This window comes from Pteropus medius, unplaced genomic scaffold (genome assembly GCF_902729225.1).
Source record: "Pteropus medius unplaced genomic scaffold, Ma_sr-lr_union100, whole genome shotgun sequence".
Taxonomy (NCBI): domain Eukaryota; kingdom Metazoa; phylum Chordata; class Mammalia; order Chiroptera; family Pteropodidae; genus Pteropus; species Pteropus medius.
In genome coordinates this window covers 5,704,859-5,724,002 of record NW_024344374.1, presented here as the reverse complement: position 1 = coordinate 5,724,002, position 19,144 = coordinate 5,704,859, and the positions used below count along the sequence as shown (strand labels likewise).

Here is a 19,144-nt window from a genome sequence, read left to right as displayed (position 1 = left end):
ACTCATATTTTTTATTCATGAACTCCTGTAGTTACTTTCCCAGGAACTCAATAACATGTGTCCCATTCGCTGAGTCCTCAGAGTTGGCACTCAGTGCTCTTTTGTCCTTCATTACTGCTCGTGTGAGAGAGTAGAAACTCTGCCCAAGCAGAGGAGAGCTTCACTTATTTTAGTTGAGAGTGAATAGTGATTTTATATTGCCTTAGAGTATTATTTTAGAGTAGTGCTTCTCAATTGTTTTTCACCTCACTGCATATTAACGGATGACGACTATTTGCATGACACCCTCCTATGGACATATCCAAGTTCATAAAGTCCTACTGTTGTAAAGATGCATCACAACACCAGCCACTTTCTCTCCCCTTCAGAGAGCGGTGAAATGTGACCATTGAGAATCACTTCTTTAGACCGATGGTCACTAACATGTTTTCAGACAGAAAAGAAAAATCAGTTAAATTTTTTTTAGGGAGGTCGCTTATAAGTTGCTTTACTTTTGCTTTTCATAACCTAGGTTCCTTTGGTGGCATTCGGTTATACCTGCAGGAGTTGATTACCATTACCCAGAAGGCTTTACAGTCTCAGTCCTGGAAAATGAAAGCCCAGGGTGCAATTGCCATGGCATCAATTGCAAAACAGACCAGCTCCCTAGTACCTCCATATCTGGGAATGATACTGACTGCATTGCTGCAAGGCCTAGCTGGAAGAACGTGGGCAGGAAAGGTAAAGGGACCATTCATACTCTGTTAAATTTAAGGTATCCTTAAAGAATTATGACTTCATCTTTCATTTCCTACAAACTTTAGAATCTGGTTTTCTGGGACATCAGATGGATTCTTTTTGTGAACCATGTTTTCTAGCCAATGGGAAGCTTTGAGTAAACTTTGATTAAGCGTGGTATTTCATCAAAGTACAATCTACGTGTCCTTGAATACTACATAGTAATGCTGGAGATTGATTTTTATTTATCATGTTCAGCTTTCCAAGATAAATCTTAAACCATTTTGGTTACCATTTTGTATCTGTTAACCTCATGAAGAGATCAGGATCGGGTGTATGAAATTGAGTAGCAAGGCGAGTTGTCTAAACTTGGTTGAGGATGCTGGTCTCTGGGGCCTATGAATTAATAACCGTCATTTTTTACACAGGGCAATAGTAGGATACTTACAGTGCATAGTCAGTGGGGAAAATGAGACGGGCAGAGTATAACAGTCTACTTGATGTTGCGAAAGTCAATAGTGGCTGGGGCAGTAGTATAGAAGAAGTACTGGGCTAAGAGCCAGACGTAGTTCTAATTCCATGGTTGACACTTCGCCAGTGTGACCTTGGGCAACTCAGTTTTCTAGGCTTTATGAAATAGAGATAAAGACAGTTATCCTGCTTCTGTGGATGTGCTTATTAAACAGTAAAGTGTATTGATGACAAGATGACTCTAGTTAATTTTTGTTGTCATAGTTATTAAATATTCCTGAGGTAATTGTAGTCATAATACAGAGAACGTAAATGACACATGTGTTTAATAGCATCTCTCGTTTTCAACTCTTTAGGAAGAACTGTTGAAAGCCATTGCCTGTGTGGTGACAGCTTGCAGGTAAGTGGTCTTTCAATGACAATGTCATTTTTTAAACTGAACTTGAAAGCTCTCGCCTTTATTAACTGTTCCGATACTTTTGTTTGGATCCTGTAGTGCGGAGCTGGAAAAGCCTGTGCCCAATCAACCCAGCACAAATGAAATTCTCCAAGCTGTTCTGAAGGAGTGTTGCAAAGAAAATCTCAAATACAAGATTGTAGCAATTAGCTGTGCAGCCGATGTCTTGAAGGCCACCAAAGAAGACAGATTCCAGGAGTTTTCTGACATTGTTATACCTCTCATCAAGAAGGTAATGACCACCTGTATCCTCTCAGGTCTGGTTATACTTTAAAATTAAAAAGAGAGAAAAAAAAGATTTTTCTGCATCTTATTTGCACATTTTATTAGGATCAGTGTAGCTGCAAATAGCAGACAATTCCAAAATATCGTGGCCTCAAACAAGATAGACGTTTGTGTCTCAGATAATAGTTTAGGGATTCTGACTCTATAGCTCCCAGCTCTGCCATCCCTAGGGTGTGGTCTTTGTCCTCATGGTGCACAGTGTACTGCATTCCAGGCAAGTGATGACAGAGGAGATGAAGAAAGGATGAAGGATCAAAGTAAGCCTGTTAGTTCTTTCTTAAGGAGAGTTTCTGGAAACCGCTACAAAGCACTTTCCCTTCTGTCCCATTGGCCAGTTCTTAGCCAGATAGCCACAACTAGCTACAGATTCATTCTAGGTGTCCCTCAGTCCACTATAGGAAAGGGAGAGAGTGGATTTAATTTAAAAGCAGAAAGCTGAATTTGTTTCAGGGGTTTTGACCTACAAGCCAGGAATCTCAAGGCTGTGGGAACAATGATTTCCTATGAGTGGATGTTGGAGTGAATGGACAGTCTCTGTCATAGTTACAGTAAGCTTTGCCTCATAAGCATGTGCAGAAGCCACTCTAGTCATCGTAGAGTGAAGACAGGGAGCTCAGTGTGTCATTGTTAATTGCCTCTGCCATACATTGGGGCAATTTGATCAGAAAAGGACTGGTTTTATTTGGAAAACAGTACTTGTTTTTAAAGGTTGGGCGCTTGTTCAAAGAAAGAAGGGTATGGTTTACTTACTTTTTGTGAAACAAAATAGTTTAAATAGCATTCTTATTTTGTGTGTTGCTGCTAATTTGTAGTTGTTTTCTTTGAGTAAAAAGGCTATTCAAATAATTTGTTACATACATGATGAGAGTGTGGATTCTGAAAACTTGTATTTTAAATTGATGATATTACCAGCTAGCTGGATGAGTCCCTTCTCAATCTAGTTCCCTATCTTATTACAGAAGAGTTTGGATTTAAATCATTATCAAGTTCTTTCATCTTTAACTCCATGATTCTAATGCAAGTCTTTATGTTGTGTTCAAAATACTACATATACAGTATCTATTTCACCATTGCTTACGGATTCCCTTAAAAGGTTTCCCAAATTTATTAGAGAGGTGCAGTATTCCTGTTACAGATTCTTTTTAGAAGTAGGAAAACTCATGCTAGAGAACTTAGCACTTAATTCTTGGTTAACATCTACTCTGGTACCCTGATTGTTTTAATAATATACCTGTAACTTTGAAAAAAAATTAAATTTTGCTTTCCTTTCTTTTCGACATGTCTTAGAACTCACCTGAAAACGTTGGGGTTCGGACAACCAAAAATGAAGATGAGAATGAGAAGGAAAAGGAGCTCCAGCTTGAATCTCTCCTAGGAGCCTTTCAGAGCCTAGGCAAAGCTTGGCCCCGAAACGTGGAGACTCAGCGTAAGTACCAGAGCCTGCATTTGAAGAAATGTTGTAAGTAGAGTTTACTTAATGAGAGCAGAAATGTTCCATGTGACAAGTTAGAGTTGTTTCTTGCACAGCATGATTAATAGTGAGGACTGTCCAACATAAATCTTACCCCTACATCAGCAGATAATCTCATTTACTACTGTATTAGTTTGTCGGGGCTGCTATAACAAATTACTGCAGACTGCGTGGCTTAAACAACAGAAATTCATTTTCTCACAATTCTATCTGAGGTCAAAGTATTGGCAGTGTTGGTTTCTCCTGAGACCTCTCTCTTTGGCTTGTAAATGGCCATCTGTGTCTGTGTGTCCTAATCTCCTCTTCTTATAAGGACACGAGTCACATTAGATTATATTACAGGGCCTCTGTAAAGGCCCTGTCTCCCAATCAAGTCACAGCCTGAGGTTGTCAGGGTTCGGACTTCAGTATGTGAATCTGAGGGACACAATTCAGTCCTTAACAATTATGATTTATTTTATATAAATAGTTTGACTGCAAAAAAAAAAAAATTCTGTTACTCTTCCTTATGATGCTCTATTCTAAAGAATTCACAGAATTCATTAGTGGAATCTCTTCATCTCAAAATTATAGCCTTGTTACCAAATCTTCAATATGCAAGTGAAATTTCTTATTTTACTCAGGAATTCATACCTTTTTTGAGAGATTTTCAGAATTGGATGTGTATTTCCAAAGGATTAATAAGTAGATAAAGAAACAGAAGACCTTTATTGTTGGATTAGATGGCAGTTATTTTGGAGTCCTTTGAACAGGGCCTTAAACTTGGGGCCATGCTCCTCTGAAGTTTTTCTTGTGTTAGTTTCTGCACTATATCCCACCTAACATCTTAACATGCTTGAATGTTTTAAAAGGCATGTTGATTCTTTGTGATTGAACATGTCTAAAATCAGACTTAAGATTGTCTTTGAGCCTTGCTGTCTTTTGTGTGAACTTTAAAAAGTGTATTTGCTATGTATAGGAGGGATTTTTCCAAAAGATACAGATTCGTAAGTGGTCCTGTGTCCTGGTATTATGTTATAGACTGCAGTGAAAGTCTACTTATTTGACATCATTTAGAGCACTATCTTTTGCCTGAGAGGTAGAAAAAGTTAAAGAAGGGAATTTCAGAAAAAGATGATACATAAGCAAAGCAGTTTATTTTAGTGTAAAGCATAGAAATGTACATTCATTTGCCAGTTATTGAGGGGAGGAGGAAGGCCTTTGAGAATTTAACTAATGCACACTGGCTTCCCATATACATCTTACTCATAATGTATCATGTACAATTTCTGTTTTTTGTTGCTTTATAACAGAGAAAGAAGTTATCTCTTACGAAGCAATTCAGGCATGGAATTGTATTTTTTTACCTCCTTCTGTCTTTATATTTGTGAACTGAGCTAAATTTTACAACATTTAAATAATAACTACTTTGTGGTGTTTTATATTCCTGTTTCTACAGTTAGTATAATATTAATTAACATAGCTATAATTACAAGTGCAGTTGGAATAACAGGTTTGGGATCAAGCACAGTTGTCGGTCCGTAAGCCCACAGCTTTCAGAAGTATCTGAGTGTCCTGAGGCATCCTGGCCTCCAGAGTTCTGCCTTTTGCCGTCATTCAGGATGCTTTACAGGGAAAGGGCAGTGTGGTTAAGGTTCTGTCTCCCTTCCTTGGACATTTATGAACAGTTGTATAGGATCTTGGTGGGGGAGTTCTGATCAGGGAACTTTGGGAATTGAACACAAAAGTCACGCTGAAGTTTTTGTTTTTGAAATTTCATGGCTTTAATTAAAGGCATCTGTTGTTTTATTCCCGCCCCGCCCTCTCTGTCTCTCTCTGTGTCTCTCTCTCTGTCCCTGTCTCTCTGTCTCTCGCTCTTTCTCTGTCCCTCCCTATGTCTCTCTCTATATCTGTCTTTGTACCTCTGTTTGTCCCTCACTCACTCTTTCTCCTTCACACTCTTTGTCCCGCTCTGTCCCATTCTGTGCTTTTTTCCAGGTTGTTATCGTCAGGAGCTATGCAAATTGATGTGTGAACGGCTAAAACTCAGCACCTGGAAAGTGCAGCTAGGAGTCCTACAGTCAATGAATGCCTTTTTTCAGGGGTAATTTGCTTCATAGTTCAGTCATTTATTTTGCCTTTTTCCCCCTTAGCATTTTATTTATAATCAATGGGGTTCTTTTAATTTTATAACTAAAAGCTACAGTGATACATGGAGATAGAAATTATTTGTGACAGAAAGATTTTGATATGTTTCTTAAAACTAGCATTGGTATCTTGCTTTCTGATTTTTACAGATTAATGCTTTTGGAAGAAGAACATGCAGATCCTGAGGCTTTGGCTGAAATTCTCCTTGAAACATGTAAATCAATCACATATTCTTTAGGTGAGTGTGCTAAACTGACACTGATACAGAGTCCTAATTTTAAAGCTCAAGGAGCTAAGCTTCAAATATTTTGTACCTTGTGCTACGGACTAAATTTATGGAACTACTGAACTATTCTATTTAATATACTCAGTATTTATCTGCAGACTGGAATATATTAATCTATAACTATAATTGAGGATTTTAAAACCTAGATTAGAAAAAGCTTTGTGATATGTATTTTTAAAAAATACTTATTTGGAAATAATTTTAAATTTACAGAAAAGTTACTATAATAGTACATATAATATTTGTGTATCCTTTACCCAAAGTCTGTTAACATTTTGCTTCATTTACTTTATCATTCGCACTTCTGTATACATAATTTTTCTGAACCATTTGAAAGTACACTGCTTACATCACGCCCCTTTGCTCCTGAGTTCTTCTGTGTGCATTCTGTTACATTAGCACAGTACATTTACTAGCTGCAGGTAGTATGACACTGATGCAATATTTTTAATCAGATTTTTACCATTTATATTCTAGGTTTTCAGTTGACTCTGTTCTTTATAGAATTTTTTCTCTCCTTTCTATTAAGAAATCTGGTCCGGGATCATTTATTGAATTTAGTTGTCATATCTTTTTAGTCTCCTTTAATCTGGAGCATTCTTCAGCCTTTCTTTGTCTTATGTGACATTGACAATTTTGAAGGAAAGTCCCCCTTGCCCCCACTTTAGTGTTTCTCCAGTGTTTCCGCATGATCAGATCCAGGTTATTTCCCAGTTGGGATACTCCGTAAGCGATGTGCCTCATCAAGAGGCACACAGCTGCCATCTGCCCTCCGTGGCGATGTTAGTTTTGATTACCTGGTCAAGGTACTATTCACTTTTCTCTACTGTATAGTTACTATTTTTTTCCCCCTTGCGTCTAATAAGCAGCCTGTGGGAACATACTTTAAGAACATTCAAATAACTTTTTCAAAACTGTCTAATAAGCAGTTTGGGAGAAGACACTTTAAGATCATGGAGATAAACTGCTCCTCTTCAGAATGTCTTCTAGACCTAACATGCATCGATGGCTTTCCCTGCACCGATTTTTACTAAGATGATTTTCCAATTTCAGCACTTCTCATTTAGCATTTGACAGTTGGCATCCTCTTGTAAGCAAGATCCCTCTTTCTCCTTATCTCTTTATGTATCTGTTGTTGATGTTGATTCATGGATTCCTTTTTCCTCAATTGGTTTATAATGAATTATTTTCTTTGATTAATTTCTTGCTCAAACTGTCTCAGATTTGGCCAGTGGAAGCCCCTTCAAGCTGACTGACTCCTGTGTCTTGTTGATAGGTCACCATCATTCTTTTTTTTTTTTAAGCACTTCTGTACTTTGTAGCATAACAGGCTATTATAAGCTTACCTTGTGCTTTCTTTACTTTGGGTTTGGTTTTGGGTAAATTTTTTCAGTAGATAGTTTCACCATGAATTAGATACTATATCTAGACACCAAGGAAGCATATTTCAGTTGCAATCCTTGGAGGAAGCATGCTTTTAGATAAAGAACTGGCAGCTAAATATAAATTAAAAACAAACAAACAAACAAAACTGGCAGCTAAGAAACTAGTCTTTGCAGGGTCTCAGCCAGGTGTTCCTGATTTGACCTTAATCCTGGGTTGTGTAATGTTCTTTATTGAAATGAGAAGGTCATGCAGCCTAAAGACCTTTCTTAGGTATCATGTAAAGATGATTGTGTTTGAGAGAGTGTCTTGATTTCCCACTTCTCAGAAGGGTCCTTTAAATATTGCCATCTGTTGTGGTGATTGACATATTTGGATGACATTTTATTTTTTTAAAATAAGGAATATGGACACATAGCACATTTCAAGTATTTAATGATAGGTAATATATAAAGGGAAGCTTAACCTGTATCTTTCCCTGAACTTAACAATTTCTGAACATCTAACAATATTTAAAAGGCATATAAAACAAATAATGTGCACTGTGTGATTTTCTTCTTAGAAAATAAGACCTACTCATCTGTGAGAACAGAAGCTTTATCTGTGATAGAATTACTGCTTAAAAAACTTGAAGGTGAGTTCTTGATAGTTTTGATTGAAAGATCAGAAAGCCAGGATATTTTATGGTGTATGTTTTAGAAATTTTTTATTCTCTTTTTTAAATAAGTATGTACTCTAAAATACAGAATAATATATATGTACATTGAAGTGAAATATACAAAGTTAAAACATTTAAATTTCATGAAGTGTTTAAATTTGGTACTCTTTTATTTTATATACTTATAATGTATTATGAAGCTATAGTTATCTCAGAATAACAGTTTTTATTTCCATCATTAATCCTCATTTAATCTTGGTTAATTATAGCGTGTGGTTGACAGTGGCACAGTAGAGCTTATTGTACACATATAAATAAACAGAATGACATACTGGAAAGTGGAGTTGGGAAAACAGTTATCTACCCAAGTCAAATTTGATAGCAATTTTCTTAATTCCTTTTTTTTCCCTTTTTTTTTAACCTTATCAAGAAGCAAATTTCTTCTAATAGCCTGTTGTATCAATTGTAAAAGAACACTGCTAGCATTTTCTCCAGTGGTGTATCTGTTACTGATCTTTTTTAAAAAAATTATTTTAACCCCATGGATTAAGAATGAGGAAGATAGAGTAGTATTCTCTAAAGCCTGTGTGTTTGCAGTATCTACTTCTCTATTTTTGCTTAGCAATTAAAATACCTCTTTTTGGGCTCCTAAAACAGGCTTTTTGGATTCAGTAACACTACACATCTCATAATGCCTTTTTCCCTTGTTGAAGTAAAAGAGCTAGTCACTTAGTTGTATCACTGAGTTTTCAGTTTGCCAGGTATGTATGAATGCATTCTAGATGAGGAAAATAAGTGTAAACAGTGAAATAACTTGCTTGAAACCACATCACTAGAAAGTGGCACAACCTTGTAATTAAAACTTAGGATCTTTACTTTCTGAGTTTCTCTGATGCTTTATGTAAATAAAGGGTAATAAAGTGTCATCTGTTCAAACTGACTTTGCAGTTATGAAATTTATTTAAAATTTTTTTATTGAGCATATCATATAAAAAAGACTTTTTGTTGCTGAAGTGGTTTTTTTGTTGCTGTGTGTCTTGCCTTGATATTTCCTTCTTCCCACTTTGCTTCAGCATCCCTAGATTGTCTTTGACCCACCAGTACCAGGGATAGGATGAGACTCCCTGATAAGCCGTCAGGTTATGGTCGATAATTAGGTTTTGAGACAACTGTTGAACCTGGAATCATGATATACTGAATTGTTATCAAGGCGTGGCTTTTCATTTATTTTGGGGATAGGATATATGGAGGAAAAACAAAGAGAGGTTTCTTTTTTTTGCTTGCTTGTTCTATGAGTAATCTTTCTTTCTTTCTTTTTTTTTTTCCATTCAGAATCTAAACAGTGGGAAAGTTTGACATCTGAATGCAGAGTGCTTCTGATTGAGTCTTTAGCAACTATGGAGACAGACAGCAGACCAGAACTACAGGAGAAAGCATCATTACTGAAGAAAACACTTGAAAATCTGGAATAAATTAGAAGGGGAAGAAACAAACAAGTGCCATGTTTATTGGGGTTGAAATGGTGGTTTTCTTTGAAAAACCAAGTGGGGAAAAGTAAAGATTAATCTGTAGCATGCATCATTCCTTGGCTGAAATAAAAAAAAAAAAATGCCTTAAATTTCGTTCCTTGTTAGCTTTATTTTACTTGATTTTGTAAATATCTGGGCTGAGTGAGCTTAATGGAACCTGGATTGTGAGAGGTGGTTATAAGTGAAACTGATAGAAATAGTTATTAGAAAATTAAAGCTGTTATTAAAGGAACAAAGTTGTAGAGCAAGCTGGATCAAAATCTTAGAACTGCAACCAAATTACATAAAGTTATTTTAGGAAAGGACTCTGTAAATCACTTAGTTTAACCCCCTTGCTTTGCATCTGGAGAAACAGGCTATGAGACGACACAGCTTCCTTTCTGAGCCCTGTGTTGGTGTTTGATGACTTGCCCAGGAAACTTTCTTTTACAGTCTGCCAATCAGTGCTAACCCTGGCCTACCTGAGGAACTCCCAAGATGAGGTGCATACAGTAGTCCTTGAGCTAGAACTGAGCTGACATTATTGAATTCTTGAAATTCAGAAGCTGAACATTGTCATTTGCTTAGCTGATTGGTTTATAGAAAGTGATTATTTGACATCTTTATAGGTTGAGAGGGAGAATTTCGTGTCCATGTGATAATTCTAATCATCCTCCTTTTACAGGCAGATGAAGGTGGATTAGGAAAAGATGGCTCATTCTGCTTTGGTTTAGACTATTTATAATCTCAAAAGCATAAAGACAACTTAAAAATTTCTACCCACTTTTATGCTGATAGTATGACTTTAGGATAGAAAAGAAAGCATTTTAATTCACCATCTGGGAATAACTTGATACCATGCAAAGAAAATAATTGCAGCTAGGGTTTCTTCCTTATACTGCTCATGCCCCTGCCTAAGGATGTAGGGTAAGAGGAAAAGACAAGTTTAATGTAAGTATTTATGGTAAACTGAGAACTCTAGCTCATCTTGGATTCCAAGCACAAAATTGGTTTATACTCGATATTGACCTCTTACATTAACACCAGGATGGAAACTTCATTATTTATTTTTGGTGGTCTGTTGACCAATGTATTTCAAACTTGACTGTGACCTATAGTAAAAAGAACTTTTTATGTCTTGACCCAGAATTGTGTCTGTGTTTGTGTGTGTGTGTGAGAGAGAGAGAGAGAGAATATGAATATAAAATCTTTAACTGAAATAAATGTTATGTGAATTAATAATGCATGTGTGATATACTTTGATCCCTCCCGCATCTCCCCACACCTCCATTTTAAATGCTCTTCAGACTCAACTCAGTTTATTCCCTGACTCGTAAATGGGTGCTCTTCACTGTTCCAAATACACTACCATAGATAGTACCTAAACTTGGTTGTGTATGCTACGTTCTGGGATTGCTTCTGATTGGGAAAGGGGTTTACACATTGAAAATTTAAGTGTTTATTACCAAAACATCCTCTTAGCTAATGCTAAATATAATTGAATTTTAGTAGCATCATGAATTTTAAGAAAGCTTGGACTTCCACTTGAGAATGGCTTTTGCTTGGGGAATAATCAACTCTGGATGTTTTTCAGAAAGCTATGGACTTGATGTTTCCCAGATCAGTACTTCCCGCTCCACTAAGTGCCCTCTGACTTTCATTTTTAGTACCTGGATGCTCTTCCTAGGGAAGAATGCAGGGTAGGTCAGGCATTTTCAGAAAGTAAGAGTATAAGGGCAAGAACTGTGTTCTTGGCCCATATCAAATGTTCAAGCCTCATCAAATTTTGTGCTTTTAAAACTGTTATTTAATATAGGGAGTTTCCTATGGTGCTGAGAGAGGTGCTAAGATACTTGAACCTTAGTGCTTAGTGCTATCGAATTAATTTGTTTTAGCTTTCTAAGCACATTTCTAATTTATATACTCAATGCCTTCATCTTGACCAGCCAAGTCATTTGCACGAGTAATGCTGAGTCATGGTCTCCCTGTGCAGCTTGTGTGTACACGTGTGCACATATTTATTTAAAAAGGTTAAAAACCGAGAGTTTGTAATTGCGGAATGTTGATAACTGCTGAACAAATGGAGAAGACCTGTGCATGTTTATTTCTTTGGCTTTCATTTTCCAAAGCTATTGGAACTAATTTTTATGATTATTTTCCTCTAGGATATTCAGTGCTACTTGTCATACAAGCAACTGAGTTAGAGTGTTATAATTACTAAATTTCTTATTCCTGGAATAAGTACACTAGATCTGCCTTCACAAATGTATTGATAGATGGAAAGGCTTTACCTGGTTTGGCAATTGGAAATCAAAACAATGAAAGTACTATAAAATTGTCTTTTTGGTTATAAAGAGCAGCAGTTTCTTTAATGTTTGTGTTCAATTTATAATTGCCAGTGTGTCTGCCTATAATACCGTTTACCTACACAGTGAAACTGACCTGACTGCCACCAAATCCCCATCGCTTTCCCCTTCCATCTTTTACTTGTGTGTTCACTGACAAGAAAAAGAAAAAAAAGATGTGACCATGTTGATCTGTGCTCTGGTAGCACGTGCACTGTGTGAACACTTGTTTGCCCATTGTGGGATGTTTCTACCAGCTGCTGCCACAATACGTTCATGCTGCTTGTTAGGTACAGGGAGTTATTTTAACTTGTTAATGGATGTATATGTAACAGATTTTTGTATTTTATATGCAAAATCTTCCTAGAATCCTCTGCAATATGTACTCAGCTAGCTAAGCATGTGATAGTCTTATTTGAAAGGAAAATCTTACTCATGCCCAAGAAGATATTTGGTAAATAAAAGCTGCATGACCAGTTCTTCTGAAGCAGTGCATTAATTTTTACTGGTTCTCAAGGAAACTAATTCAGCTTCTGAGGCATTGACTAGTTATACTTTAACACCAAAAATGGCCTGACAGCCTGCCATATTGTGAGCTACCTCTACTTGTTCACACTTCATTCCTGCGCGTGTGTGAAATCTTTTCGGAGTCATCTGGGGAGAAGCCTCCGTGGCCTTTTGTGTTCATGCTCACATAATTCCATCATGAAATATGTAAAGTCGGAGGGCTTTTAGCTGTTCTTCTTAGACATAACTCCCAATATTAGACTGTAAGTTCTCTGATAACATAACTTTCTCTTTGAATCCCTAGAGAATATTTACTCACAGGATGTATCCTGCCTTTTAGTTTTACCAGCGCTTTTCATTCTGAGAGGATCAGCCCATCTGTTCTGACCCCAGCTTGAACCAACTCCTGCCTAAAAGAAGAAAAAAAGTCTCCAAAAATTCTTGCCAAGCTCATACTGCAGCCTTTCACAAACATTAACCTTAAATAGTCAGAATTCCTGACCCAGACATCATGGGATGTAAGAAAATGGCAATTGTTTTAAGGCACCAAGTATTGGTTACTTTGTTACGCAGCAATAGGAAGCTGATAACTCCTGATAGTAGCTAAATTTTCATAACACATTGGGGAATCATTTAGCACTATCTACTAAAGGTGACTTAGACATATTCTATCACCACTTTCACTCGTAAATATATACCCAAGAGAAATGTGCACATACATAAACTAAAAAACATAAAAGTGCAGTACAGGTTTATAACAGTTGAAATAGCCAAAAAGTGGAGACAGTTCAAATGTCTAACAACAATGGATAAAGTCTTAGGATCGTAAAATAAACTTTAGCAATAAAAATGGACAAACTGCAGTCGTACACCATTATGCATCTTGCAAGCATACTGGGGAGGGAAGGAATCCAAACACCATGATGCATATCTCACGGCACAAAACCAGTGTTCTACTTAAGAATGTGTATGCGCATGTGTGTATGTTGTTGGGCAGGGTGTTCTATGGATGGTGTTTAGTTGGTTTTCGATTGTCATTTCAGCCTTCTATATCCTTGTTGATATGCTGTCTAGTTGTTCTACCTGTTATTGAGAGTTTAGTATTAAACTTCGACTATTATTGTTGAATTGTCTTATTTCTTCCTCTGATTCTGTCAGTTTCGGTTTTTAAGTATTTTGGTGCTCTTTTTTAGGTGTATATATATAATTGTTATGTCTTCCTGATGGATTGACCCTTTTATCATTATTAAATTATGGGTCATACTTTCCCATTTCTTTGTATGTCTCATAATTTTTTGTTGAAAACGAATAACGTGGCAACTAGAAATCATATTCTCTTCCAATTCCAGTTTGTTGCTGTTGTTATTTTCTTTTTTAGTGACTTTCTGAACTAATTCTGTAAAGTCTCAGTTCTTTATTGTAGGTGACCAGTGATGTCTCTGCCCAACTAGCTTAATGGTCAGCTAATGATTGGACAGATTTCCTTAAATGCCTTCTCCATTCTGGTAGTTACTCCTGTTCTATTGTTGAAAGCTCCATTCTCCAAGACTGTTGGGTTTATATGATTTTAGTTGAATTTTAGGGAGTAATAGTGGGAGTAGAGAATAGTTAAGAGCAGCCAACATCTTAAAAGTCAATGCGAGATATCACTATTTTTGTAGATCCTTAGCCTTCCTTGCTACTAGACGTTTCTCATTGGTTAGTTTCTCTGGGTTCCTTTAAGTCCTCATGGTTTCTGGGCTCTCTCCCTAATACCCTCTCCACTATTCTCTCTCCCAGTGTTCCAAATCCTTCTGAAGAAGCCAGGATTGAACTTCAAACTCCTGTAACTTCATTAGTAAATGGAATGATTTAGTTATCTTTATCATAATCTTTTTCTTTTTCTCCAATATCAATGCCTATTATTTCTATTTAATATTGTCAATCTTCTAGCAAAATTCTTGTTGTTTTGTTGCCTAGTGATGGGAGTGATTTATTGTGAGCATGACCTTTAGGAAAATAAAGTTTCAAGATTAATATTAAAATGGTGAAGTCGTTAACTCTGATGTTTCTTGTTTTACAAACAAGTCCATAGGGTATTGCAGGTCTATTTCAGCACATCATACATTGGCCACTCTAGCCCATTATCCCCAAAATATCATTCTGTGACTTAATTCGCTATTGTTAATTCTTATATTATTCATCTAGTTGTTACTTCTTTTCCTAGGGAGAGAAAAGTCTGCTTATTCGGGTCGTATGACCAAGTTCTCTTGATGGTCCTTTATCTGGAGCTTCCATTCACCCCTGGTGACCTAGAGTCAGTGAAATGTCATAAAGACAGGAAAGATGGGAACTGTATGCCTTGCAAAAAGAATGTGGTAATAAATACCTCTCTCCACACACAACTGGAGTGAATTTTTTTTTTTTTTTTGGACAGGACCTGGTTTATTCTGCCTTGGGAGGGTGTTTCTGAGAGTGGCGGGTGACACCCGATCCCCGGACAGGGGGGATGTGACCCCCAGAACGCAGCGAGGCCCTGAGGCAGCTGAGGTAGGCATGGGTGGATGCCCCTTGCTGCCCAGGGTGGAAGGCACCGGGCTGGGACCCAACCATGGCTATAGGAACCCGGGTACAGGGTCACATGAAATACAAGCACTCTACTTATAAGCGCATGGGCAGTGCGCACAAATTCACAGGCCAGAGAGACACGCAGCCTCAGCTAAACACATGGACAAACTATGACACAACTGGACTCGATGACCACAGGGTACAGACCTAGGCTGTGGAGTACGAGGGACAGGGGAAGGGGGCCTTTTAGCACGCCTGCTCGGGCATGGGGAGAGGAGGGCTATGGGGGCTGCTCTGGAGGCGGCTGCCTTCCACTTTGCTGAGCAGCTTCGCCACCTCATCCATAGTAGATGAGGGACATCTACATAGTAGATGAGGAACATCTACATAGTAGATGAGGAACATCTACTATGCCCAGGTGGGGTACGTTGTCCTTGCAGAAGTCCTCGAGGCCCTCTTCACAGTCTGAAAACCAGACCCACGTGTTTAGTGTCTGCGTACCTCCAGGCCCTGCATCCGGGGCTCAATAGCGTCGGGTATTGTGTTCCCGTGATAGCTCCGAACACCCCGCGTGTGAAGAGCGGTTTCGAGTTCGTGTTGGGCTTGTCCTGTCCTCACCAGTTGTACCGGGAGAGCGTGACAAAGAAGTGAATGGCCTGGCCACATCCGTGCTTCAGCTCAGTGGCCGTGGGGCCCTGGTACGTCCCCTGCAGCCTTGTTCTCGCACTGGTGGAAGGAGACGCTGTACTTTGGGTTCGGGGAGGTCTAGTTCTGCAAGAATTTGACCTTGATGGGCTCCTTGGGGCACACGAGCCCCGCGGCCTTGAGCCATGGCAGCTCCCAGGCAGCATGGCAGCCGGCACGTGCGGTCCAGCATGTTGCTGCAGAGGAACCTGAGAGCCACGTGGGGGTGGAGCGGTAGAGCAGGATGCTGAGGCCGCCGGACGCCATGGCGGCGGCCAGGCTCCGGACGCCCTCCGGGATGCCCAGGTACCGCGGCTGGTCCAGCTGCAGCTTTGTCTCCGCTTACTGGGTGGGGAAGGTGATGCAAATTGTGATGCCGCCCGCCTGGCCACCTACGGAGACCGGGGATCCGGGTCCTGAGACCTCTCTGTTTGGCTTCCTGGCTTTCCCTCTCAACACTGCAGGCTGGTACCTCCAGGAGACCTTGCCAGGTCCCCAAGCCTCATCTCTGTTGTCCAGGCGTGGCATAGAGCTTGCCAGCTGGGGACCAAGGCTGCTACCCACCCACCCCTAACCTCCACCCTGTACCCCATGAACTTTAAAACTACATATTTTTTTAATGAACTGTTTCAGGGTAAGTTGGAGACATTTTTCCTCGTAAATACTAAAAAGTTCCATATTTAAGAACCAGGACATTCTCTTACATAACCACAGTACAATCATGAGGTGCAGGATATTTATCTCTGATACGGTTCTATAGTCTAATCCACAATCCATATTCAATTTTTGTCTATTGTCCTAATATTGTCCTTTATAGCTGATTTTTTCTTGGTCTTATTCAATGCTGGGTCATACATTGCATTTAGTTGTCATTTCTTTTGCCTTTTTTTTTTTTTCTCCTGATTTTGACATTTTTGGAAAAGTGTAGGCTGGTTATTGTGCAAGAATATTCCTCAATTTAATTTTGTCCAATTTTACCTCATGATTAGATTCAGGTTAAGTATTTTTTAAAAAAAATATTTATTTATTTTTATGATGACATTGGTTAATGAAATCCAATTTGTGTCAGCTGTACATTTTAATAGTAAGGCATATATATATTTATACTATGTGTTCACTTCCCATAGTTAGATTTCCTTCTGTCACCACATATTTGATACTTTTTACTCCGTCTACCTCCACCCTCCCCTTTCTCCCCTCTGGTAACCAGTAGTCTATAGTCCATGCCCATGAATCTGTTTGTCATGTTCATATGTTGCTTTTAGGCTTATGTCCCACATATAAGTGATATGTGATTTTCAACTTTGTCTGTCTGTCTTGTTTCGCTTAGCATGATTTTCTCAAGGTCCATCCATGTCGCAAATGGCAGTATTTCATCTCTTCTTTTGGCTGAATAATATTCCACTATATATATGCACCACAGCGTCTTTAGCCAGTCATCTATTGTAGGACACTTCAGTTGCTTCCATGTTCTGGCCACTGTGAATAATGCTGCTGTGAACATCGCTGTGCAAATATCTTTTGGATATGGGTTCTCAAGTCTTTGGAGTAAAAACCCAGTAGAGGGATTGCTGGATCATATGGTAGATCATATGGTAGATCTTAGTTTTTTGAGGAACCTCCATACTGTTTCCATAGTGGCTGTACCGATTTGCATTCCCACCAGCAGTGTATGAGGGTTCCTTTTTCTCCACATCCTCTCCAGCATTTGTTATTACTTGTCCCATTGATAACAGCTATTCTAACAGGTGTGAGATGGTATCTCATTGTGGTTTTGATTTGCATTTCTCTAATAGCTAGCGATGTTGAGCATCTTTTCATATATTTGTGTGGGGAGTCACTTATGGACATGTGAAATCGTATAACAAGGATATTTGTGTACTTGGCAACAATGTAAGAAGTTGAGATTGTAAAGCGCTGGGAAAAACCGGGAGGTAAATGTTCACATAGCAGTCACTGCACATTCCTTGTAACAGTTTAGCAGAGAGTTCTGAGTTGTGAGAATCTCATTGTTCTACTAGATATAGTAATCTGGCTAACCTTGGTTCTTGACTACTGTCTTTCTTATTGTAATGTTATAAATAGTGTGTTCTAAATAAACTCGGGGACACAGGACACAGCTTGAATCTGTGCTCCCTCCTGCAATTCTGTCTGTCTTCTTTCTTTTCCTCAGTCCATGCTCCCCCTTTCAGGTACCCTCAATTACTTCGTCGGCTGGCTCCGACATATTTGTTGGCCATTTGTATGTCCTCTATGGAGAAGTGTCTATTCAGATCCTCTGTCCGTTTTTTGATTGGATCGTTTATTTTTTTGTTGTTATTGAATGGTATGAGTTCTTTGTATATTTTGAATATTAAGCCCTTATTGGAGGCATTGCTTAGAAATATATTTTCCCATTCGGATGGTTGTCTCTTTACCTTGTTGACAATTTCTTTTGCTGAGCAGAAGCTTTTTAGTTTGATGTAGTCCCATTCATTTGTTTTAGCGTTTACTTCCCTTGCCTTTGAGGTCAAATTCATAAAATCCTCTTTAGGCTAAAGGTCCTTGAGTTTAGTTCCTATGTTTTCTTCTATGCATTTTATTGTTTTAGGTCTTATAGTCAGGTCCTTAATCCATTTTGAGTTAATTTTGGTGTGTGGTGATAGACAACAGTCTAGTTTCATTCTTTAGCATGGCTTTACAGTTTTCCTAGTACCATTTATTGAAGAAGCTTTCCTTTCTCCATCTTATGTTTTTGGCTTTTTTGTTGAAAATTATTTGCCCATATAAATATGGGTTTACTTCTGGACTCTCGATTCTATTCCACTGGTCCATGTGTCTGTTTTGCTGCCAATATCATGCCATTTTGATTACTGTTGCTTTGTAGTATAATTTGAAGTCAGGCAGAGTGATGTCTCCAGCTTTGTCCTTTTTTCTCAGGATGGCTTTGGCAATTTGGTGTCTTTTGTGTTTCTATACAAATCTGATGATTTTTTGTTCTATTTCTTTAAAAAATGCCAATGAGATTTTGATGGGGATTGCATTAAATCTGTATAATGCTTTAGGTAATATGGTCATTTAAACTATGATGATTCTTCCAACTCAAGAACACAGAAAATCTTTCCATTTCTTTGTATCTTCTTTAATTTCTTTTATTAGGGTCTTATAGTTTTCATTACATAGGTCCTTCATATGTTTCATTAAATTCCCAGGTATTTAATTATTTTTGTGGCAATTGCAAAAGGAATTATTTTTTCCACTTCTTTTTCTGGAACTTCACTATTAGAGTATAGGAACGCTATGGATTTTTGAATGTTGATATTGTATTCAGAAACTTTACTGTATTTGAGGTTATGTATTTTTGATAGGAATACCACCGAAGTGATATTGTGTCCTCAGTGCATCATATCAGAAGGCACTTCGAGTCAGTTTGTGCCATTATTGGTGATGTTAACGTGGTTATCCTGCAAGTCTTCCTGCTTAAAGTTAATATTACCTTGTTTTTTGAAATTAATAAGTAGTTTGTGGTGAGACACTTTGACACCATGTAAATATCTTGTTTCTCATCCAAATTTTACCTATGACAACTATGATACATTTACCTACTATAACATTTTACTTGTGATAATCTATTACTACAACAACCTTTAACCTTGATTGGTGATTTCTAACTACATCATTGTTCTATATTCATTTTTTGGCATCTTGCTGTAAGGAAA

General features: G+C 38.1%; 1 protein-coding gene across 5 annotated transcripts in view; it reads left to right on the top strand.

The window, feature by feature from the left end:
* The window catches only part of ECPAS (Ecm29 proteasome adaptor and scaffold), an 87,291-nt gene extending 77,818 nt beyond the window's left edge, over positions 1-9,473 (top strand). For all 5 annotated transcript variants that reach the window (XM_039870698.1, XM_039870696.1, XM_039870699.1 and 2 more), the window contains 8 exons: positions 512-720; positions 1,545-1,588; positions 1,685-1,877; positions 3,218-3,356; positions 5,379-5,484; positions 5,678-5,766; positions 7,760-7,831; positions 9,188-9,473. In XM_039870698.1, coding sequence (XP_039726632.1) covers positions 512-720; positions 1,545-1,588; positions 1,685-1,877; positions 3,218-3,356; positions 5,379-5,484; positions 5,678-5,766; positions 7,760-7,831; positions 9,188-9,327 — 992 coding nt within the window. In that variant the 3' untranslated portion in view covers positions 9,328-9,473. The remainder of the gene's footprint in view (positions 1-511; positions 721-1,544; positions 1,589-1,684; positions 1,878-3,217; positions 3,357-5,378; positions 5,485-5,677; positions 5,767-7,759; positions 7,832-9,187) is intronic.
* Positions 9,474-19,144: the final 9,671 nt, after the last annotated feature.